The sequence below is a fragment of the Phascolarctos cinereus genome, unplaced genomic scaffold (assembly GCF_003287225.1).
Source record: "Phascolarctos cinereus isolate Bilbo 61053 unplaced genomic scaffold, phaCin_HiC Scaffold_726;HRSCAF=1367, whole genome shotgun sequence".
Lineage (NCBI taxonomy): Eukaryota > Metazoa > Chordata > Mammalia > Diprotodontia > Phascolarctidae > Phascolarctos > Phascolarctos cinereus.
Window position 1 is genome coordinate 331,705,737 of NW_027556098.1, and position 25,583 is coordinate 331,731,319.

General features: G+C 36.4%; 1 protein-coding gene across 4 annotated transcripts in view; it reads left to right on the top strand.

Moving 5' to 3' along the window:
• Positions 1-25,583, top strand: part of TMEM135 (transmembrane protein 135) — a 329,334-nt gene that overhangs the window by 270,651 nt on the left and 33,100 nt on the right. For all 4 annotated transcript variants that reach the window (XM_020993759.1, XM_020993757.1, XM_078156965.1 and 1 more), the window contains one exon: positions 18,334-18,375. In XM_020993759.1, the coding sequence (XP_020849418.1) occupies positions 18,334-18,375 (42 nt within the window). The remainder of the gene's footprint in view (positions 1-18,333; positions 18,376-25,583) is intronic.

Below are 25,583 nucleotides of genomic sequence, written 5' to 3' on the forward strand. Positions count from 1 at the left end.
GGGATCACAGAGATCTGGCATGGCTTTGACACAAACAGGTCATGCCAGACTAATCCAATTTATTTTTTGTCAGGGTTGCTAAACTGGAAGATCAGAGGAATGTTTTATTAACAATGTGAATGAAGGTATAGATGACATACTTTCCAAAGTTGCTGATGATAGAAAGCTGAGAGAGATTACTAACACAGTGGATGTTAGAGTTAGCTAAAGAGTATGCAGAAGAGGGCAACCATTTCCCACTGAAGAGGTCTAGGACTTTTGGGGTGCTGCTGGGACCCCAAGATCACGGTACTGGGCCCTGCCTGAAAGAATTCAACTCAATCTTCTTCAGCCAGAGGAAAGGTTTATTAGTGATAAAACACATAGGCCAGGTGATGCCCGTAAGGACGGGTGGGCATGAGAAGGTCTCAGCCTGTTGGGACTGAGATTCTCAGCAGGTGACACCTGTAAATTTTTATGACGTACTTGCTGTGTACTACTAGTCATTGTGCTAGGGATACAAATACAGCAGCTGAAGAAGAAAAGACTTGGGTTGAAATGATAGCTATCACAGACTGAAGTATGCTATTTTTCATTTTCTTTCATTTTTTTCTTTTGTTTGAGTCTTCGACAAAATGATTAATATGGAAATGTTTTAAATAATTGCACATATATAACCTTTATCTGATTGCTTACCATTTCAGGGGGGAGGGGAGGGATGAAGGGAGGCATAGAATTTGGAACTCAAAACTTTAAATAAAAAATGCTAAAAAGTTGGAAAAAAAAAGAAATGGTAGCTGTCCTCAAGTATCTGAAAGACTATTTGTTAACATGGAAAAGGGATTTGATTTCTTTGGCCCAGGAAGGCACAACTAGAAGTGGGAGGAAACTGTAGAAAGTCATATTTAGGCTTCATGTTAGGAAAAATTTCTAACAATAAAACTGTCCACAAGTGGAGTGGGTGGGCTTGGGAAGTAGTGGATTTTCCCACTAGTGTAGGTCTTCAGGCCAAAGCTAAATGACCACTTCCTCAGTATACTATATAGGTAAGTATGTGTTGAATCAGATGGCCTGAGGTCCCTTTCAACTTACCCATTCATATAGAAGTTCCAGTTAGTTCCCTTACCTACTTTTTCTTCCTTCTCCCCATTGTTTGACCATTATTTATTCAAGGTTTCCTGGCCGTCACACTTTGAAATTAAACAACTTTAGCAACTCAATCAAACAACAGACATTTATTATGTACTATTACCAGGTACTATGTAAAACATTAGGAATAGAGGGACAACAATAAAGGAGTTTTTGTCCAAAGGGAGTTTACATCTTTAGTGGGAGAGACATTCTGTACATTTGTGTGTGTGTGTATGTGTGTGTGTGTGTGTGTGTGTGTGTGTGTGTGTATACGTACATACACACATATATATACACATATATTTCATATATGTATATATTATATATATAATGTATGAAGTAGTAAAATGGGAAAGCTATCACTTATTCATTTAATTAATTATTTGGTTGGTTGGTTGGTTGGTTGGTTGGTTTTGGTGAGGTAATCGGGGTTAAGTGACTTTCCCAGAGTCACGCAGCTAGTGTAATGTGCCTGAGGCTGGATTTGAGCTCAGGCCTTTCTAACTCCAGGGCCAATGCTCTATCCACTGCACCATCTAGCTGCCCCAGAAAGCTCTTATTCCTATGTGCTGAGAAGGAACATGGAAGTGGATAGAGAACTGGCCTGGAAGCCAGGAAGACATAGCTTCAAGTTCTGATACATACAGTCTGCTAACCCTGTGCAAGTTACTTACTTCTGAGTGCTCTTGACAGCTCAGCGAGATTTGTTTCAGAGAAATTGCTAGCTTGCATTGGTCCAGAGAGTTTCCTCACCAGGGATTTCCCTGTATCAAGGAAGTCACAGGTCTCATCCCTATCATTATAATATATCAAGTACTGTGCTGAATGCTGGGAAAAAGAAAAGCTCACAAAGAGCTCATATTCTAATTGGAGGAGACCCCTATAGGAGGCTTAGCTATAGGGTGGGTAGAAAGGCTCAGAAGTCCTAAAGGTGCAGTAATGGTCAAGGGGTCTTTAGAGGACAGTAATGTAATGTGCTTTACATTAGGTTAGATGGCAGTGTCTGAGGGAATATCTTCTACAGTCTAGAAGATGTAGTGGCAGAACAGATAGTAAAGCCTGCTGGTCCTCCAGCCTACTGGAAGGGCAGTTATTGGTAGCTCCTTGATTATCCAAATCATGTGATCGGTCAGATCTACTGTGCAGAGTAGAGGGGCTACAGGGGCCTAGGTTACCACCATTGACAAAGTGAGGGAGCAAACCACATCTCTATTAGTGTTGTCAGATTTAGCCAAAGAAGTACTTTGGGATTTGGAGTTTGTCATACAAAATAATAGCCAGTCCTCTCGGTTTTGAAATTTCTGAAAACTTGATAAACACACCTGCCAGGGAAGTAGCATTATGTATTTTTTTTTTTTAAGTACTAGTTTGGAAGTTAGGAGATCAGAATTCTAATTCTGTCACAGCTAGCTGAATAACTTTGGGTCAGTCATTTATATGCAAAAATGAATGCAGGAGAGAGTTAACTAGAAGCTGATTTAGGGAGACATGGTGTTGGGGGGAAGGGAAGGAAAGTCTTCATGTAGAAGATGGGCCTTCAATTGAATCTTGAAGGAAACCAAGGATTCTGCAAGTTGAGGTAAGGAGAGAATACAGTCCAGGAATGAGGAAGGCCAACTAGTGAAAAGGCACTAAGGCTGAAGATGGAGTGTCCTGTGTGTAGAAAAGTAAGTAGTCCAGTGTGGTTAAATTATTGAGTGAATGGAGTCAGGGCAGCTTGATGGTGCAGTTAAAGAGTACTGGACCTGGAGTCAAAAAGACCTGAATTCAAATTACACCTCAGACCAAAACTTATGGGATGCAGTGAAAGCAGTTCTTAGGAAAAGTTTTATATCTCTAAATGCTTACATAAATAAAATAGAAAAAGAGGAGATCAGTGAATTAGGCATACAACTAAAAAAAACTAGAAAAAGAACAAATTAAAAATGCTCAATTAAACACCAAATTAGAAATATTGAAAACCAAAGGAAAAATTAAGAAAATTGAAATTAGGAAAACTAATAAATAAAACTAAGAGCTGGTTTTATGAAAAAAAACAATAAAATAGATAAACCTTTGGTTAATTTAATTTAAAAAAGAAAGAAGGAAACCAAATTACTAGTATCAAGAATGAAAAAGGTGAAGCTACCTCCAAGGAAGAGGAAATTAAAACAATAATTAGGAATTATTTTGCCCAACTATATGCCAAAAAATTTGACAATCTTAGTGAAATGGATACATGTTTACAAAAATATAAATAAAGTGAAGGAAGTAAAATACTTAAATAATCCCGTCTCAGAAAAAGAAATTGAACAAGCCATTGATGAACTCCCTAGGAAAAAATCTCCAGGGCCAGATGGATTTACAGGCGAATTCTATCAAACATTTAAAGAACAATTAATTCCAATACTGTATAGACTATTTGGGAAAATAGGTGAAGAAGGAGTCTTAGCAAATTCTTTTTATGGTACAGATATGGTGCTGATACCTAAACCAGAAAGAAAATTATAGACCAATTTCTCTGATGAATATAGATGCAAAAATTTTAAACAAATATTAGCAAATAGATTACGGCAACTTATCACAAGAATAATACACTATGACCAGGTAGGATTTATACAGGAATGCAGGTTGGTTCAATATTAGGAAAACTATCAGCATATTGAGCATATCAACACCAAAACCAACAGAAACCACATGATCATCTCAATAGATGCAGAAAAAGCTTTTGACAAAATACAACACCCATTCCTATTAAAAACACTAGAAAGCATAGGTATAAATGGAGTCTTCCTTAAAATAATAAATAGCATCTATCTAAAACCTTCAGCAAGCATTATATGTAATGGGGACAGGCTAGAAGCATTTCCAATAAGATCAGGGGTGAAACAAGGATGTCCATTATCACCACTGTTATTCAATATTGTACTGGAAACCTTAGCTTTAGCAATAAGAGAAGAAAAAGAAATTGAAGGTATTAGAATAGGCAAAGAAGAAACAAAGCTATCACTCTTTGCAGATGACATGATGATATACTTAGAGAATCCTAGAGAATCAAGTAAAAAACTACTGGAAATAATAAACAACTTTAGCAAAGTTGCAGGCTATAAATAAACCCACATAAATCATCAGCATTTCTATATATTACCAACAAAGCCCAATAGCAAGAGATAGAAAGAGAAATTCCGTTTAAACTTTATAAAATATTTAGGAGTCTACATCCTGAAGCAAAGCCAGGAACTCTATGAACACAATTATAAAACACTTTTCACACAAATAAAATCAGATCTAAATAATTGGAAAAACATCAGTTGCTCATGGGTAGGCCGAGCTAATATAATAAAAATGACAATCCTATCTAAGCTAATTTACTTATTCAGTGCCATACCAATCAAACTACCAAAAAAATATTTTATAGAGTTGGAAAAAATAGTAACAAGATTCATTTGGAAAAACAAAAGGTCCAGAATATCAAAGGAACTAATGAAAAGAAATACCGGGGAAGGTGGCCTAGCAATCCCAGATCTTAAATTGTATTATAAAGCAGCAATCATCAAAACTGCTTGGTACTGGCTAAGAAATAGAGTGGTAGATCAGTGGAGTAGGTTAAATATGCAAGACACAGTAGTCAATGACTATAGTAATCTCTTATTTGATAAACCCAAAGACCCCAGCTTCTGGGATAAGAACCCACTCTTTGAAAAAGGCTGCTGGGAAAACTGGAAAAGAGTATGGCAGAAACTAGACATAGATCCAAATCTTACACTGTATATGAAAATAAGGTCAAAATGGGTTTATGACTTAGATATAAAGGCTGATACTACAAGCAAACTGAGAGCACAAGGAATAGTGTACCTATCAGATCTATGGAGAACAGAAGAATTCATGACCAAACAGGAGATAGAGAACATTGTGAAAAGCAAAATGGATAATTTTGATTACATTAAATTAAAAGTTTTTGCACAAACAAAGCCAATACAACTAAGATTGGAAGGAAGGTAGGAAATTGGGAAAGTATTTTTACAACCAGTCTCTCTGATAAGGGCCTCATTTTTAAAATATGTAGAGTTATTAAGACAAATTTATAAGAACACAAGCCATTCCCCAATTGATAAATGGTCAAAGGATATGAACAGACAATTCTCAGATGAAGAAATTAAAGCCATCTATAGTCATATGAAAAAATGCTCTAAATCATTATTGGTTAGAGAAATGCAAATCAAAACAACTCTGAGGTACCACATCACACGTATCAGAATGGCCAACATGACAAAACAGGAAAATGATAAATGTTGGAGAAGATGTGGGACAATTGGAACACTAATGCATTGTTGGTGAAGTTGTGAAATGATCCAACCATTTTGGAGAGCAATTTGGAACTATGCCCAAAGGGCTACAAAAATGTGCATCCCCTTTGATCCAGCAATAGCACTTCTAGGGCTATCTCCCAAAGAAATCATACAAATGGGAAAGGGACCTACATGTACAAAAATATTCATAGCAGTTCTTTTTGTGGTGGCGAAGGATTGGAAATTGAGAGGATGTCCATCAATTGAGGAATGGCTGAGCAAGTTGTAGTATATGAATGTAAAGGAATACTATTGTGCTATAAGAAATGATGAACAGGCTGACTTCAGAAAAACCTGGAAAGACTTGTATGGTCTGATGCTGAGTGAAGTGAGCAGAACCAAGAGAACTTTGTACACAATAACAGCCACGTTATGTGATGACTAATATTGAAAAACTTAATCCTTCTCAGCATTACAAGGATCTAAGACATCTCCAGGGGCCTCATGATGGAAAATGCTGTGCACATCTAAAGAAAGAACTATGGAAGTTGAATTGCTATCATCTTTTTTCTTTTCTGTTGAGTTTTGTTTCCTCTTTCTGATGGTTCCTCCTGTTGGTTTTAATTTTTACTTATAACTTCACTGATGTGAAAATATGTTTAATAGGAATTGAAATGTATAGCCTGTATCAGATTGTGCGCCGTCTTGGGGAGGGTAGTGGGGAGGAAGGGAGAGAAAAATTTTCAACTCAAAAGCATATAGAAGTGATTGTTGATAAATCAAAATAAACTAATAAAAAAAAAGCAAATTACACCTCAGAAACTTAATACCTGTGTGACCTTGAGAAAAATCAATTACCTGTGACTTGCTTTCCTCATCTGAAAAATGGGGCTAATATTGGTTCCTACCTCACAGGGTTGTTGTGAGGATCTTAATGAGATGATATTTGTCGAGCACTTTGCAAGCCTTAAAGTACTCATGTGAATGAGTACTTTGCATAATAATAGTAATAATAATATCTTGTCATGTATAAGGAGGTGGAAAAATGTTGGAAGTATCTATTTTGTGAAGACATTTTAATTTCAAACAGAGGACTTTATATATATGATCACAGGAGCAACAGGGAGGCACTAGAATTTATTGAGTAGGGGAGTGGCATAATCAGACCTATGCTTTAGGAAAATCTATGTGGCAGCTCCGTGGAGGATGGATTAAGGCAGAAAGGCCAAATTCAGTTCATCAAATTGTGTCATGATGACTTTATTAAGTATTTGGGGAGAAACAAAATTTATATAATTTCATGATCTCTCTTCTTATGGAACATAAAATCTAGTAAGCATTTTGATATGTGCATAGATAGCTATGGTTCACAATATTATGTGAGCAGTGCTCTTGAAAATGCAAAATAGCATGCCCTATGAGATTGAATGAAGGAAATGTTATTATCTCATTCTCTAAAGGAAGACCTTATGAATGAGGAGGTAATGAATACAAGTTTTGAGGACTTCGTAGTGTATATGGAAGGGAGTCATATGAGATATAACTAGAAATGTAGAATGGTGCCCAATTGTAGATAATATTAATTAACTAGAAAAGGTGTTAAAACCAGATCTGTGAACTAAAAAAATTAATGTGACAGCCAATGAAGGATGTATTGATAAAGGGGAAGTCAAAGCAGAGTGATATTTTAAGAGGTTATAGTTGGTATAGTTGGGCCAGATGGGTGGTAATGAGGTACTATTTACTAGGATGATTTCACTGAGGTTAGAGGAGTGATGAATTTGAATGATGTTGCAGAGTGATTGGTTAGTAGAGAGTAGGGAGAGAAAAGAGTTTTGTGGTTTTAAACATGGAAGACCAGGTGAATGTTAGCATTACTTATAGAAATAATGAAGTCAGGTGGATATCAGGTTTGGTGGAAAAAAATAATAATTTGGTTTTGAATTGGTTAAATTAATAATGCTGAACTGACATATTTATTGGTGTTGTTGTTTGTTGTCATTTCAGTTATGTTTGACTCTTGTGAGACCATTTTGGGGTTTTCTTGGCAAAGATAGTGGAGAAGTTTGCCATTTCCTTCTCCACCTCATTTTACAGATGAGGAAATTGAGGCAAACAAGGTTAAGTGACTTGCCCTGAGTCACATAGCTAGTAAGTATCTGAGACTGGATTTAAACTCAGGTCTTCCTGACTCTAGGCCTAGCACTCTATCCATTTTGCCACCCAGCTGACTGTCTTTACTAGTATTGCCTTATGATAAATTGGAAAAGCAGGTATATAACCCAGGATAGAGGCATGGCCCAGGTATATAGATTTGTGAGTCATCTTTATAGGGGCAGTAATTGAAATTCTGTGTTAATGAAATTCCCAAGGAAGAAGATGTAGAAAGAAAAGACAAGAAAGCCAAGGACAGATTCTTAAAGAACACAAGCAAAGGAAAACAGAGTGAGGGTGATAAGAGAGGAAGGAGATGAAGGCAGGAGAAGGTGATTTCTCTCCGAAGCCAGGAAAGGGAAGAGAATCCAGTAAAGGTGGGAGAAAAGAGGGGTAGGAAAGATGGTCTACTTGTTGCATAGCTATCAAGTCGGATGAGAACTGAAAAAAGACTAGTGGATTTGACCTAATAGTCCTTGGTCTTAGAGAAAACTTTTCAGTGGAGTTATATGGATGGAAGTCAGATTATAAAGCACTGGGTAGAGAGTAGAGGCATCAGTTATAGACAAACTTTTCTCCAAAGGTTTGGCTATGAAAAGGAGGAGAGAGATGGAATGGTAGCTGAATAGTATAGAAAGTTAAGGAAGGATTTTTGGGGGGGGGATTTGAGACGATCTGAGCATGTTTGTAGGTAGTTGGAAAGGAACCAATGGATAGGATGGATTCAGGATGCGTGAAAGAAAGATAATGATGGAGCAAGGTCTAAGGGGATAGGCATAAGGGAATGGGATAAAAAATGCAGGTTGAAAGATTAACTTGGCAAGGAGTAAGGATGTCTTTTTTCTCAGGGACCTAAGGAAAACAATAATGATTTGGAGATGGTACATACCATAAATTCACATGTATTTCTTTATAGTCTTAATTAGTGATATTTCTTGCTAAACTCTTCTCCCCCTAAAGAATGTCAAGTTATATAGAGCCAGTATGCAGAACAAGTATCTTTGAGAATGGTTATTGTCTTGTCCTGTGTGAATTCATTCAACACTCCCATTCATTTGCTCATGGTCAAGGCAATTCCAGTCAGATTGTCTTAAAACTTTTGGGAAATGAAAAGCAGCTTCTTTCTTTGGAAAGCTTTGGGTGACCTTGGTCTCAATGTAGATAGCTATAGCTCTGTGTAAATTCTACTACAAATACTACAAAGGAAAAGCAAATGCGAATTACATTAAATATAATCAGTGGAATACCTTACAAATACTGATCTATAGTAGATTTTAAAAACAAATTTGTTTAGAACTCTGCTACATAAATTCTCATTTTTTTCCCTTAAAAATAAACTTCATTTAAGAAACTTGGCCCAAAATAAACATATAATTTGCTATGGCATACACATAATTTCCATCTTCTACCCAAATCAAAGTGGACATACCTAGAAGTCCTTATTATTAATGAAAACATTAGGCTTGAGCTCTGAATTTAACTACATGTATACAAAGTTACAAATATACATATGCAATGTGTGTAATCCTATTCCTGAAATGAATATGAAGAAAAGTTTTTACAATTTAAAGGCTTAAACTGAATGACTGAAACTTATTGTGAGAACTGTTAGCAGATGGTTGGATTTTAGAAATAATAATGGAATTGTACTATAGATTTCTTTAGAAGTATGAAATAAGTCCATTTGATCCTTTTCGGATATATGCTTGGCCTTTCAGTCTTTATTCTTAGAGACTTTAGTAATATACAAATAGTCGATCAGCTAAGCACAAGAGATACTTCTTAGTTCCTTAAAGATCAGCTATTCAAAGCCCCATATCCCAGCACTTCAGAAGCGCCCACAAGTTGCAGAAGAATGGAGCCTTGTTCAAGCCATTACACTTCAGCAGCATTTAATCAGCCTCTATTTGTAGAAGGCTCCATGCCTTCCACAGAGCCTGCCTTCAGGAAACTTCTGTTCCCCTAAGGGGAAGGGAGAATACAACATGGAAACAGAGTAGTATAGGAAGTACATACATATCTACGTTTGGTTGGGGAGAGACCAAGGAGCAACTGTGAGGATCCTCAAAAGGCCTTCCAGAAAAGGTTGGATCCTGAGCTGAGATGTGAAGAAAACTCAATTCTATGAGGTAGAGGTGAGGAAGGGGAACATGCTGTGAGGGGATCAGCATGGAGGAGGGACATGAGATGTCAGGTGTGGTTAAATAAGCCAGAATGTCCTTAACAGAGAAGGCTAGAGAGATACTGAAACACTTTAAATGCCAACTAAAAAGTAGCTGCTTCAACAGGGTTAGACCCACCTGTGCTTTATGATGATTTTCATAGTTATGTGGAAGATATATTGGAGAGGGGAGTCTTTGGAGTAAGGAAGGCTTTTACAATAGTCCTGTGGCTGGTCATGATGAAGGCCTGAACTCAGGGTAGTGGCCATGTTAATGGAGAGAAGAGGACAGATAAGAAGAAACTGGAGATAAAATCTACTAGAAATATCATCTGAGTATGTAGAAGGTGGGAAGAAGTAGGAAGAGTTGAGGATTTGTATTTATTTTATATTGTTGTTTACATATCTATGTACATAAGATTGTTTCCATCTTCACTTTTTCCCAGAATCCTTGAAAAAGGTTTCTGTGCTCTGCCTCTGATTCCTTTCTGACTCATCAGACAGAAACCTGTTCTCTCCAAAGTTACCAGTGAACTCTTTAATTGCCACTCTGATGGTATTTTCTCAGTCCTATTCCTTCTCTGCTTATCTTTTGTGTTTGACACTGCTGACTACCATTTCCACCTGGATACTCTTTCCCAGTTTACCTCCTACCTGTATAACTCTTATAGTCTTATTTGCTAGCTTATCTTCTACATTATGGTCCTTCACTTTGGGTCTTCCCTAAGGTTTTTTCCTAGGTTCTCTTCTCTATCTATACTCGCTCACTTATCTTATCAGTTCTTATAGGTTTAATTGTCATCTCTATGTATATGACTCCCAGATCTGTATATCCTGAACTTCATTCCTGTAGCACCAAATGTCTATTTGTCTTCGTATAGATTTAGGATATTTTGGAATACCAAGGTCCAGTATAGGGGAAGATGACAGTCTCCCTTATTTGCCACTGGAGATGGTAGAGGAAAAAGCTGAAAGGACACATGGTTGAGGCAGGGTCCCTGGTCATAGCCTTGATGTCTGGGAAAAGGTGTCTGGTGTCTGAGGAAAAGCCTTGGTGCCCTGCTGGATTGGATTGGTAGTCTTGTAGCCATCTCTTTTGTTTGCTATTCCCTAAGTCAAAAATTTGGGTTGTAGACCTCATCTTGATGTGCCTAATTAAAGAGCAAGAGTAGGTGTGACACAGAGCACCACTAACAATCCCAACATAAGACACAGCAGACAGAGCAAGGGAAGCCAGTATGCTTTATTGAGGGAAGACACCCACAAAATGAGGGGTCAGTCAGGGAAGATAGACACCGGGTCATGCACTGGGATCCTGTATGTCCAACCAGGACAACGTATTGGAAGCAGAGAGCAGGGACATTAGAGCTAGGCATGTTAAGTTCAGGGATGAACTCAAACACTGCATCTCTTATTCTGACAAAGTGACTTAGGGGTTTTGAGCTGCCCTGGGTCCTTGTAGTTTGGTGTGTCTGGATTGCTACAGTATTCCTTACATTATTGAACATTTCAAATTGGATGTCAAATTTTGGAGATTCAAAACTGAACTCATTATCATTCTCTTGAAACTTTACCTTCTTTCAGGCTTCTTTATTTTTGTTGAAGGCACCACTATCCTTGTAGTCTCCCACATATATATATATATAACCTCAGTATTAACCTTATCTCCTTACCTCTCCCTCACTTCACTTGATATTAATTGCCAAATCCTGTTGTTTCTATCTTCACACCTCTCACATCTGACTCATGCTGTACACTAACAAAGCTACCACTTTAGTCCAGCTTCTTGTCACCTCATACCTGATTATTGAAACAGCCTCCTAATTGGTCTCCTTACCTAATTTCTCCCTACTCTCGTCCATCTCACATATTGCTCTCAACACAATTTTCCTTTAGCAATGATATGATCATGTGACTCCCATATTCAACTGCCTCCTGTGGTTGCCTGTTACTTCTAAGATATAATATAAACTTCTCTATTTAGCTAGTTAAGCTCTTTACAATCTGGTCCCACTCTGTTTCCCTGCCACACTGGACATTACTCTTCCTCCTGCACTTTATGATCTAGCTAACCTGGCTAGTCAGGTGCTTCTCAGTAGGGATGCTCCATCTATAGTGTCTGTTCTTTACACTCCCATTTCATCTGCCTTCCTCCTTACCTCTTTTCCTACTGAGTACTTGTCTTCCTTTCAACATGAAGCGCCATCTTCTGGAAGAAGCCTTTTCTGGTGCATGTAACCGTGAATGTCCTACCTCACAAACTATCTTATATTTAACTTATTTTGTATATTTTTGTATTAAACTTTACATTTACCCTACATAAACTTTTTTTTATTATATCTACTTCTTGGCTTGCCCATTAGATTGTGAACTCCTTGTGAGTACGGATCATTTCATTCTTTATACTTGTATTTCCAGTACCTAGTACAATGCCTAGCACATAGAAGATGCTTAATAAATACTTGTTGATCAATTAATTTGTACACCTTTTGCCTAGCACTGATTTTCCCAAAACAGGTGCTCAATAAATGCTTGTTGATTTGAATTGGATTAATTTCATGTTTCCAAGGCTATGAACCTGGGTGATGAAAGCATAATGGTATCCTCAACAGAAAAAGAAAAATTAGGAAGAGAGGCATATTTAGAGTGAAAGTAAAAAAAACCAAACAAACATATGTTGAATGTGATTGGCCTGTGGAATGTTCAGGTGGAGTTGTACAGCAGGTACTTGGTGACAACTCAGTTAGCATGTTAGTATGTAAACTTAGAGTAATATGTGTAATTGAATCCCTGAAAGTTGATGAGATCACCTTGAGAGAGATAAGAGAACAAAACAGAATCTTGGACAAAATCCTGGAGGACACCTACATTTAGGGAGATGGCTGATGGTTTAGCAAAAAACTGAGAATGAGGAGAGTGATTTTACAGATGACAGCATGGAGGCCTTGAAGGAGGGTGGAAAGGAGGGAGGAAGGAAGAAGGAAGGAAGGACTTATTAAGTGCTCACTATGTATCAGGCACTGTGCTAAGTGCTTTATGAATATCTCATTTAATCCACACAACAATTCTCAGAGGTTGGTGTTATTATTATCCTCATTTTACAAATGAGGAAACTGAGACAGACAGAGGTTAAGTGACTTGCCCAGTGTCACACACTAGTAAGTATCTGAGGCAGGATTTGAACTCATCTTCCTATTTCTAGGATTTTCTTTGTGTTTACACAAAAGGTTATTTTAACTTTATTCAGTTGTGGTTCAGAACATTTATGAAATATAATCTTGTTCTTTTTTATTGACTGGGAACAATTTTTTTCAGCTTATATTCAAGGAGAAGATAATTTGAGTTTACATGCATTTTAATTTATAATGATATTACCATTACTAGTTCATTTTGAGGGAAGGACATCATTATAATTAATCTGTGTTTTTTAGAAAATGGTCTAAAGGTGATTTTCAGTTCCCTAGCAATTAAAAACAGCTTGGAGCATGACCTTTTTCAATTTGGATTTCAAAGCAAAAGCAGTTCCAGCTTTTCAAAGTTTAAATAGGAATTTGATGCTGTAGGAATGTTCACTACAACTTTAGCCCCAAATGTTTCCGCTTTATAATTTAGAGAACACCAGAAAATGAGCATAGTAATCAGCTGAGGCCTTACAATCATGGTAGAGTAGACATAACTACCTGTTTCAACTCTTTTTCTTGGGATGTAGAGGACAAAACCAAACACAATGGGACCTTTCTTCATCAGGTTGATGTGGTTCTGAATGAAAAGATTCATCTAAGTGCAAATAAGAGGAAGCTATTACTTAAAGACCAGATTCTGAAGTAAATTCTTTTGAATATTCAATAATTCCTTTTTAAGGCAAATCAGCACTAAGTCTTAGTACTCTTCTTTCTTCCTCTTTTCAAAAATGGGGACAAGATTTACTCTTCTCCAGTCCTCTAGTACCACTCACTTTTCCTACAATCAGAAACCACTCACAGTGGCTCCGAAGTTACAGCTGTCACTATTTTCATTACTTCAGAGTATAATTTATTCATCAGATACAAGGCTGAATTCATCCTTGGAACTAGCCAGGCGCTCTCTTAGTAGTTCCTTACTCATCTTGGTTATCATTATATCTCTATCTCTATCTCTATCTCTATCTCTATCTCTATCTCTATCTCTATCTCTATCTCTATCTCTGTCTCTGTCTCTGTCTCTGTCTCTGTCTCTGTCTCTGTCTCTATCTCTGTCTCTAGCTCTAGCTCTAGCTCTATCTCTATATAGAGCTAGAGATAGAGATATATAGATATAGATATAGATATATAATATAAGCACCCAGTACTATAATTTGAGGAAGAACATCCTAAGGAGATCCTTGTAGTCTTCCACTAGAAGTGTCACTGAAGTTAGACCTTAAAGCTTAGAATCTGCAGAAGTGACAAGAGGAAGAACACGCATTCCAGGCATGCTGGCAGCCATAAGCCTGAAGGTCTAGTCTGGAAAGTAACTAAACCACAAAATAAAATGACCAGTTTGGATTAGATGATAGATTTCCAATTATTCTAGCTTTTTACCCTCAACTCCAGTCTACACATTTTACAAGTGACTGAGGTTAAATCGTGTACCCAAGACTATTATATTAGTAGCAGAGCCAGGACTAGAATCTAAGTTTTCTGACTTCCCTTCCATTGTTGTTTTCTACAGCTGTTTTACACCACATCTGAAAGAAATTGTCTGGTTGCTTTTTAAAGGATGTATGCCATCATATGCATTTCATGCCAAATTAATTTAAAGTAAGGAGGGATTAGAGGCAGGCAATGTGGCTTAGTGAAAAGATTGCTGGATTTGGAGTCATAGAACCTGGGTTCCAATTCCAGTTCTGCTACTTAAGACTACGTGTGTAATTGTGGGCAGATCTATTTGCTTTGCTTATTCCATGTTTCCTCATCTGTCAGATGAGGAAATTGGACTAGACAACCTCTAAGTTCCTTTCCTGCTCTAAATTTTATGCTTAAGATTTGATAATATATCACTTAAGATGTTTTGAGAAAATCATCTGTGTAGTAGATACCATATAGTAAAGTATCATGTCAAATATTATTTCAACTTTTGGGTAAAAATATGCTGAAACTTATAGAACAGGAGTTCTTAACTTTTTTTTGGTTTGTTTTGTGGACCCTTGAATAATCCAGTGAAGCCTATGGAAGATATAAAATACATAGGATATCAAAGGAAACCAGTCATTTATTAAAATAAGTTATCAAAATATCTCAGAAAAAAAGTTAACAGACTCCAGGTTAAAAGTCACTGTCTTAGAGCATTTTAATACTTTGTGAAATAATAAAATCTAGGAACGAACTTTTATTTCTGTCTTTTGGATTTAATATTAAGAGATCTGTATTTTTCAGAAACTTAAGTAATTTGATTAAGCATAGCAACATTTGCAATGCTTTGGTATATATTTTTGAAGGAAAAGTTTACAGAGAAGGTTTCTTTTGTTTTTCTTTTTAATTTGGAATTAGAACTACATATGCTTTCAATTATAGTTTACTGGGGACATCTACTGGGAACATGTTGTATTATTACTTCTATTTAGTACTTAAAGCTAACCTCTTTTCCACCATTTCCTATGGTTTTGTTTTATTATGCTGTTTGACAGTAGAATAGTTCCATGATATTGGAGACACTGAATAAATATTTTCTGAACAGATGAGGACAGGAAGGAAGGAAAGCTAGAAACTTTAAATTAATTTGTGTCTTACCAGATTCTAGCCTTGGTAGATGTTTTAAGTTTTTTTTTTTCATGTTCATATTTGTAAATTGAAATGTAATTTTTTAATGTAATTGAGAATCACTTTTTTTTAGAATATTTTAAATCTTGTCTTATATGCAATTATAGTAGAGTCTTACTATAAATCTGATATTGGGGAAAGACATTATTGTAGCCTTTCAGGTTATAGTGCATGGAGAGAGATGTGTACTATATAACATTGTGCTAATAGGAAACCTGGTTTAAATCAAATATAACCAAATCTATGGCATCGTAAGGCATTTCATAACGACCTTTTGCAATGTAATACACTCAACTTTAAGCTTAAAGTTGTACCACTTCACATATGTGATCAGAAGTTGCTCCTAAAAGCAGAGCCATATAGGATTTAAATGTTTTTTTCTTTTTTTTTGTTAGGAATAATTGCTTTTTTTGTTCTCTTGGACTTAGACATCTGACCCTCAATTACATTAAGGGACGTTATGCACATGAATGGAAAGAAGAATAGTCCCCTTTGAAAGTCCTCAGACTTTCCCAATATGAAGCACTTCCCACAGGGTCCTGTAAAAAGAACCAAGCTTCCATTATAATGGAATTGCAAATTTATTTGTAGATGCCCTTTTTATTTTTGAAAACTACTTTTTGATGTCTTGAACAGCAATTAAATTCGTTGTTTAAGGTCACAAATCTGGAGTTACTTGTCCAAATTCCTTTATTCAGAATTCTATCATAATAAATTGCTATCTTTTAACAGTAACTTACCAAAACATATTTTGTCCCCAGATGATCTTCAAATCAGCTTCCTGCTTTCTGTTTTTGTATCAGTAGACCTCTGGCTCTTTGCTATTATTTTTCAGAAGTTTACCCAATTACAAATTTTGACTATGATATAGAAATCCTACTTCATGGGAAAAGTTGAATTTACTGGGTTTTTTTAAAGGCTAATATTTCGACTTTCTGGTTTTATATACACATACATACATATATATTATCTATAATTTCCTACCTCTTCTCTCATTTTCTTCCCTCATTGTGTGTAGCCATAGTGTGTGAAATATATTCTGTGCAGTATAGGTAAACTAAGTCAATTATTTTTAAATGAATTAATTTTACTTGACAAAACCTTAAAAATGCATAGTATGGTTTCAACTAGATAGCATTTCTTATGGATTAAAAAAAAATTTCTGTGCTTTCATAGATAAAATTAATTTCTAAAATGTCTTACCCTTATTTAAAATATTTTGTTAGTGAAAAATTATTAACTTAGCTTTCCCTTGAAATAATTCCATTGCATTTTTGGTAATGATCAATATATAAAAACTACTGAAAGAGTTTATAATTAGATTTCAAATTATTTTTCCCATAATATTAAAGTGTAAAGAATGGGAGGAGGAGATGAGAGAAGTTAGTGATTCTTATTTTGAAATATCTGACTTCTTGAAAGTTAATTAAAGTGGACATCATTGTAATACCATTTGTTGTATCTGTATGTAAGGAGTATAGTTTCTAAAGTACCAAACAACTTTATAACCGTCAAGCCTCATTTAATGACTATCTACTGGATCTTCTGGGACTGGCCTGATTTCAAGAAAAGAAATGTATTTTTAATGTAGTTTTACAAAAGTAATATCCTTTGTCAGATTTTATCACCTGACTTTTGGCTGAGGAAATATGCATACTGTAAGATAGTACCACAGGAAGTATCCCAGTCATTGTATTATAATGAGACTCTAGTCTGGTAGAATGCTGTTTTATAAAAGAGGTTTCTGACCTTATAATTAGTAGTTTGAATCTACCTTGTGCACTGGATATGTATATTCCTTAGTCATAAGCTTCTCCCGTATTCTTCTTGACCTTATTTTATCTGCTTTGCCTGGTCTCATTTGGAGATGAGAACCATTGAGGTTAACCAGAGGCCCGTTACATGTGGTTGCCTATTTGGACACTTCTATGTATTCAAGGAATTAAATGAGAAATAGTTGGGGCGTTAGGTTCCTTGCCCCAGCACAAGTGCGCAGATCTGGATTACAAAATTCCCAGTGAGTATACAGGGCCTGATTCCTTCCAGCAAATTGTTTTCATGGAAATGCTTGAAAGTGAAAATACTGCCCTCCTACTTTAAATAATGGAGAGAATTGCCCCAAATGAGTCATTCTTCAGCCTGTAGGTTAGGTTCTAAATTATTTTAGCTTTCTAAGTGGAAATATATTTAAGGGTATTGGACCTAGGGAAAGAAAGCACAAAACTCAAATCCTGCCCCTCTCCATAGTTAGAAGCTGTATTAGCCTGGGCAAGTCTACCAGCCATTCTGAAGGAACCATTCAGGTTCCTTTTCTGTAAAGTAGGGATGATAATATCTCTCACAATATCTGCTTCTTGAATTGTGATAATCAAATTAGATTATGCATATCTTTACTTTGCAAACCCTAGGAGGTTCTGTAGATATCAGCCATTACTGTTACTATAAGGTGTCATTTTGTTTCATTGTTCATCCTTTGCTGTGCCAGTTTGTAAAGAGTTATTCCATACTTCATTAATAGTTCTTTTCTAAAGGAGCACTTTCACATTTGCATTTTGAGAGAGGAAACAGCAGTAAAATTAATAAAATGCCAGACTTGCAGTCAAGAAAACCTAGAGAGTTTCAAACATTAAGAAAACATTTGGATACCACCTCAGATACTTATTACCTCTGAGACTGTGAGCAGGTCACTTACCTTCTGTCAATCTTGGTTTCATCCACCTGTAAAGTAGATGGTCGTTGTGCAAATCAAATGAAATAATGTATGTGATATATAAATGAGGTATATAAATTATTAATAATTATTTATGATATGGTTATTTCCCATAGTATACTCATTTATAATAGTAAATTTTTAATGTTTTAGGTGCAAAGATGGTTTAAAAGGATTCACTTTCTCCGCACTTAGGTAAGTAACATTTCATCTGTCTTTACATTAAAAGATCATTTAAAATTTAGTCTCCTTTTTCTTTAAAAGTAATAAAGTCAAAGTCACTACCAATACTTTTACTTCAAGGGTCAATACTTTAAGCATTCGTTATTTCCATGGTATAAGAATAGCACCTGCCAGTGTTAGAACACAACCCGGATAGGTCCTGTACTGAATATAGTACTGGACATGGATTCAGGAAGACTTGAGTTCAAATCTTGCCTCAAACCTTTACTTAGATATTACGCTCAGTTTCCTCATACATCAAATAGAGATACTAATAGCTTTATTCTCACAGTATTATTAGGAAGATTAAATATTAACTTATTAATATTAGCATATTAATCTGCTTAATAAAAAGCATTTCACAAACTTTAAGGCACTGTATAAATGCTAGTTATCATTATAGTAAATTATCTCCATGAATTGGTATAATTTTAAAAATACACCAATTGGTGGCTAATCTTCTGGTACCATCTATGTGTTTAAGAATTCTGAAATCCTTCTAGCCAACCATCATCTATTGGCTTTTCATCTCTTTCCCTGTCTTCCCTTACAAAACCCTACTTGTTGTCTGCACCATGACCTCAAGTGTCTTGAGCCCTTACTTCTTTCCCAGGTCATCTCCCTTGTACTAGCCATTCTCCTCTCTTCTCAACCCAGCTTGACCTCTTAGTGAACCAATTCAACTGTATACTGTACTCCTCTCTTGAATCCTCCCTAGCCCCCTTATCATATCACTGCTACCCAGTCAAACCTCAGCCTTAGATCACTACCACCATTCATTACCTTCATTCCAACAGACATGCTACTAATGAAGATGGAGAAAAATCACACAATCATTCTGACTGGGTCCACTAAAAATTTATGTTACATAAATCTCAACTGGGCCCTCACAGCTACTAGGCAACCCTACTATACATACTCCTTTATCGAGTCATTATCCCACTCTCCTTAGAAGCTCTTCCATACCTTTTCTTCTCTCCTCAAACCTCTCATGTCTCCCCTTTCCCCCACTCTCTCAGCTGAGAATCTTGCCCCATATTTTACAGAAAACATTGAGGCCATTTGCTATGAATTCCCTTTTCTCCCTTCTCCATGTTCTATTACTCAGGTGCCTTCTCTCTAGGGTTTTTTTTCTACCTAGCTAACCACTCTTCCATCTCCTTTGCTGGATTCTCTTCTAGGTCATGCCCTCTAATTATAGGTGTCCCTCAGGATTCTGACCTTGATCCCTCTTTTTTTCTCCCTCTCTGCTACTTCACTTAGTGATCTCATCAGCTGCCATTGATTTAATTACCATCTCTATGCTGTGATTCTCAAATCTAACATCCTGTCACAATCTCTCTTCTGACCTCCAATCTCACATCTCCAACTGCCTTTCAGACATCTTGAACTGGATATCCAGTAGATATCTTAAACTCAATATGTCCAAAATGGAATCCATTATCTTTCGCCTAACTCCCCCTCCTACTTCCTGTCTTACTGGGAATGAAAAAAAAAAGTTCTTACCTGGGATAATAGTAGGGGATTGAAAAAGAAATGCTCAGATATGAGGAGACTCAACAAAGGAAGATTCCATGAAATTTGGAAACTGGTTGGATATTAATGGTCATGAAGAATTAAGAGTCAGTTAATTCTTAAGTTTTGAGACTGAGTGACTAGCAACATGGTGCTACCCTGAAAGTAAGTCTAGACATAGGGATGGGGAATTTTTTAGGGGAAGATCATAGTACTGTAGTTTCTGTCACAAGCTCCCAAGATTTCTAGAAAATATGACCTCCTGCTTATTATATTTATCAGGGAAGCCTATGTTAATCAGTTTAAAAGAAAAAAAAATATCGTTTTTGAAGGTTAACAAAGACCCTGCCTCCAGAACTGGTACAGAAACTGTATTCTATATACTGTTCTTCTCAACTAACTCTATTCTATCTCCTGATCAAAGAGATGCTGCTGCTTTGGACTTTTCTTCATATATTACCTTATAATTCTCCTAGCACAAGGGGAGATAGAATCTTCTAGACAGATTTCTTTTGTTGTACCAATATTGCTTTTGTACCCTTAGCATTTCATTAGGCTTATATCTTCAGGTGTATTTATATTGTGTACTTCTCTGTATTAAACAAAAAGCTTAACCAGGTTTTATTTTATTTCATATTTTCCACATTGTAAATGGATTATCTTTATGGTTATAAAGCTTATAAAACAGTTACAGGAATATTACTAAAGCCAAATATATTTATTATTGTCAAATTTCCTTGCCAAAAGATAATGTGGGTTAATGCAGGTAAGTCTCATAACTTTCCAAAAACAATTTGAAATAAAAATCTAGTTGTAACCTCTTTCATTCTTTATGATTGTAGTTTTTATTGCAAATACATTATATACATATATATGTGCATATGGAATGTGACATATAAGGATTATTCATAACAATATTCTTCCATGGTTAAGGTTAAAATATTCTTTATTATAACCCAATATTATGTGAGTATTAATATTAAGCTTTAGAAATGTAAAGATACATACATTGAGGTAGTATAGTAATAAATATTAAAGGATCTCAGCAGAAATGACTCAAGGTCCTTTTAGTAATTAGCAGATTATGCTGCTCGTATTAAGTGATTAGTAAAAATTGTTGATTGATAACTTTAGAAACTGGCTTTTTTTTTCAATCTAAAAGCAGTTTTTTTTGAAAATGAAAAATGCCTTCATGTACATATGTACATGTGCTTACAGAGAGACAGACAGACACACACTATTAGATTTGGGGGAAAGTTGCCTTTATTTACCAGATTACTTAAGTTTAGTGCCACCAAAGTAAATAAACAGGAAAATATTATACTGTTAGACATTTAACTCAACCCAAATCTGCAGGCCTAATACTGATGAAACCTATATTTGACAAGGTGTTAAGGCTATAGGAAAGTAAATATATCTACAACAGTGTTATTACATTTCTTATAATTGATGTTAGGAAATTATTGTGTGTTTATAATGCGTCAAATTTATTCATAAAATAACTTGTTAACTTGACTCATTAAATAATTAAAATTATATTCTTTATTAACTAGTTCTGAGAGCTCTTTAATTTCAATTCACAAACATTTATTAAACTACTATGTATAAGATACTGTGCTAAGCACTGCAGATAAAAAGGAAAAGCAAAAATAAAGAAAATTACTGCCCTCAAGAAGCTTATAATCTGCAGTAGGATAGGATATGAATACAAATGTGAAAATACAGGCTAATTTGAGGAAGCAGACTGACAGCTGGGGAAAATCTGAAAGTCTCCATGTAGGCAGTGGCAGCTAAACTAATCTTTAAAGTAGGACAAAGACTATGAAAGGTAGAAATAAAGAGAGTGAATTCCAGAGATAAGGGACAATATATGTGAATGCACAGAGATGGATGGTGGAATGTTGAGTTGAGATAGCTATTAGTCCAGATTGGCTAAAATGCTGAATGTGCGAAGGGGGGTGGGAGAATACGACAAAAGGGTGGAAAGGTAGATGGGACTAGATTGTAGGGTTTGAATTTTATTCTGTAAGCAATAGGGAGTAACTAAAGATTTTTGAACAAAGGCATTAAATGGTCCTGTGCTTTAGAAATGTTCATTTGTCCACTGTGTGGGGAATGGATGAAGAAAGCAAAGCCTGAAAGCAAGGAGATAGTTAGGAGGCAGTTGCCCAAAGAGGGAAGGGAAGGGTAATGATTTTCATTTTTGACATGCTGAGTTTTAGATCCCAATAGGATGTGGGAGGAGGTGTTTAGTAGGTACTTGTCTGTTCTGGGCTACAGTTTAGGCAAGAGAATAGTACCAAACGTATTGACTTAGGAGTCATTGCTTAAGATGAAAATTGAATCCATAGAAGCCAGTGAGATCATTGAGTGAAAGTATAAAGAAAAAGGAGAAGAGGGCTCCTGCGTAGTAGGTAGGAAATGATTGTTGTTTCAGTAGAGAGGCTAGAAAGGACAAGGAGAAAGAAAATGAGGAGAGAAGAATGATATGGAAGGATCAAGAAGGAAAGTGTGGAGAAAAGTGTCAAAAATCAGAAAGAGATAAAGTAGGCCAAATATTGGGAAAAGGCCATCAGATTTAACAACTAAGCAATAATTCTAGTTGTCGTTCAGTGATTTTCAGTCATGTCTCTTTGTGATCCCATTTGGGTTTTTCTTGGCAAAGATACTAGATTGGTTTGCCATTTCCTCCAGCTCATTTTCCAGATGAGAAATCCATATCAGTAGAACGTGGGATTAAAAGATATGCCTGGGAAAAAGGTGAGGAAATGTATGTAACAAGTAGACACATTTTTATAAGAGTTGATCTTGTAACAGAACTGCAGGACAATAATAACTTTAGGAGATTGCAAGGTGAAATGAACTTTTTAAAGGATTTAGTTAGATCTGGGTTGATTTTTAAATACTAGGAAAGGATCCAGTGAGTAAGGAAAAATTGAAGATGATTAAGTAAGGGGATATGATTGAGAAGGCAAACTCCCAGATAAGATGGGACCAAGGGCACAAGTAGGTTGCCTTGGAACAAGAAGGGATACCTTAGTAAAGAAAAGAACTGAAGATAATACAGAAGTGTTTTGAGGTGTGTAATGGGAAAAAAGGATTAGTTTATGGTGGGTGACCTCAGTTTTCTCAGTAAAGGAGGAAAAAGAATCATCTCCTAAACAGGATAGAAGAGGTGGTAAAGGAAGTTTGAAAAGCTTTAGACTAGCCACTGTGTGGTGTGTGTTAAAGGGTCAGTCAAAGAATAATAAAAGTCTTACATGTAGCAGAATGACTCAGTTGAGTTTAGGTAGCAAAACTTTCAGAGGACCTAGCCAGCATGGTTGTTTGACTATGTCATTTGATAGGTTTTGAAATGGATTGGCAAGACCTGAACTGCAGTAGGATATGGTGGCAGGGGATTTGAAAATTTTAGATTGGATGGAATTAGTACAAGTATGGGTCTGTAAAAGCAACTGAGGTCATGTGGGTTAAGAGTGATGACTCAATTTGACTATCAATGAACAAATATTATGTGTGTGCTCAGTGCCAGGGACTATGAAACGCTGAGGATGCAAAGACAAAACAAAATGTTCCCTTCTCTCACAGAACTTGCATTCTATACCTAAGGATGTACGTGTATTGGTAGAAGTGTATACAAAATGCATTCAAAGCATATGCCCTTGAAGAAGACATTAAAAGCTAGGGGAGGAGGAAGGAGAGTAAAGGCCTCATGTATAAGGTAGCCCTTGAGCTGAGTCTTAAAGGAAACCAGGGATTACAAGAGTTGGAGGTGAGGAGGAAGAACATTCTGGGCATAGGCACAGGCAGTGCAGTAACGTAAGATAGGAGAAGCAATGTTATGTGTGAGAAATGCTGAGAAGGTGGTATGACTGAACTGTATATAGAATGTTAAGTATGAGAAATGCTAAGATGGTATGACTGAACTATATAGAATGTATAGAGAGGAGCAATGTGTAAGAAGATTGGAAAGGTATGAGGAACCCAGGTTTTAATATTTTAAATACTATGCAAACAGTTTATATTTGATCCAAGAAGTAATAGGAAGCCATTGGAGTTAAGGTAGTAGAGAGGTGACATGGTCAGACCTTTACTTTAGGAAAATGACTTTGACACCTGTGTAGAGGATATATTAGAGTGAGAAAGGCCAAGTAAACAGAGAGAACAAGTAGGAGGCTTCATGCTCTAAACAAGAGATGATGTGCACTTGAATGAGGGTTGTAGTTGTATGAGTGTGGAAAAGGGAGTATATGTGTTAGAAGTTTGTGGAAATAGATATGGCAGTAGATATAAGTAAGGGGAAATAAATATATCAACTCACGTGATTATGGTTTGAGAAGCTGAAGATGACATCAAGATTGTAAACTTGGGCAACTAGGAGGATTATGGTGCCCTTGACAGTAATGGAGACTTTTAGAAAAGGATAGGTTTGGGGTGGGAAAGGTGAGTTCTTTTGTCTACGTGTTGAGTTTGAGATGTCTTATGGGACATCCAGGTTGAAATATCCATTTGGCAGTTGTTGATATGGGACTGGAGCTCAGGAGATTCAGGCTATCTCCACCCCCACCCCTCTGCTTTGTCTTTTCCTCTCTCTCCAACTCTCACTGCATCTTTATACACAAATACACACACACACACATGCATGTGCGCACACAAACACATACATAGCTCTGAGAATTATCCACAAAAAGATGATAATTAATCCATGGAAGTTAATTAAGTCAGCAACAGAGAGAGTGTAGAGAAAAAGAAAAGAGGAGCCCAGAATCTTCTACCACAGATCAGGCACAAATAGACTGTGTGAATCTTTGGGGTGGATTCTCTAAGTTTGCGTGTCTTGCGTTTCTCTTGAGCTATTTCAATTCTGCTTTGCTTATAGAGCACAGTACCTTTTCTGATGAGGGCACACCATGCTGAGTAGTCTTGTGCCAGTGTCTCCCATGTCACACAATCAATTCAAAAGTTCTTGAGAGACCTTGAGAGTGTCCTTGTATTACTTCTTCTGACCATCATGTGAACACTTGCCTTGGGTGAGTTCTCCATAGAAGTCTTTTTGGCAAGTGTACATCTTGCATTTGAACAAAATGGCCAGCCCATCAAAGTTACGCTCTCTGAAGTAGAGTTCCAATGGTAGGCAGTTTAGTTCAAGAGAGGACCTCAGTGTCTGGTATCTTATCCTGCCAGGTGACCTTCAGAATCTCCCTAAGATAATTCAAATGGAAATGATTCAGTTTCCTGGCATGGCACTGGTATACTGTCCAGGTTTCATAGGCATACAACAATGAGGTCAACACAGTGGCTCTGTAGATCTTCAGTTTGGTAGTCAGTCTAATATCTCTTCTCCCCCATACTTACTTCAGAGTCTCCCAAACACTAAGTTAGCTCTGGCAATCCATGCGTCAACCTCATTCGATGAAGATAGACATGGCATCACGGTCAGCTACTGCACTGATGGTAAATTCTTCAACTTGAAAACACTACAAGCCAAGACCATGCTGACTCTTAGTTATCACCATTTTCCTTTCTAAATGTTGACAAGCCATCTTTTTAGTAAAAGTCTTAATGGTGAATGATTATTACATTCTTAAAATGTAGGAGTAGTCTGAAGTGGGGTAAGAGTGGTACCTCCTCTGAGTTTTTTTTTCTCCAAGAAGCAGTCAGATGGG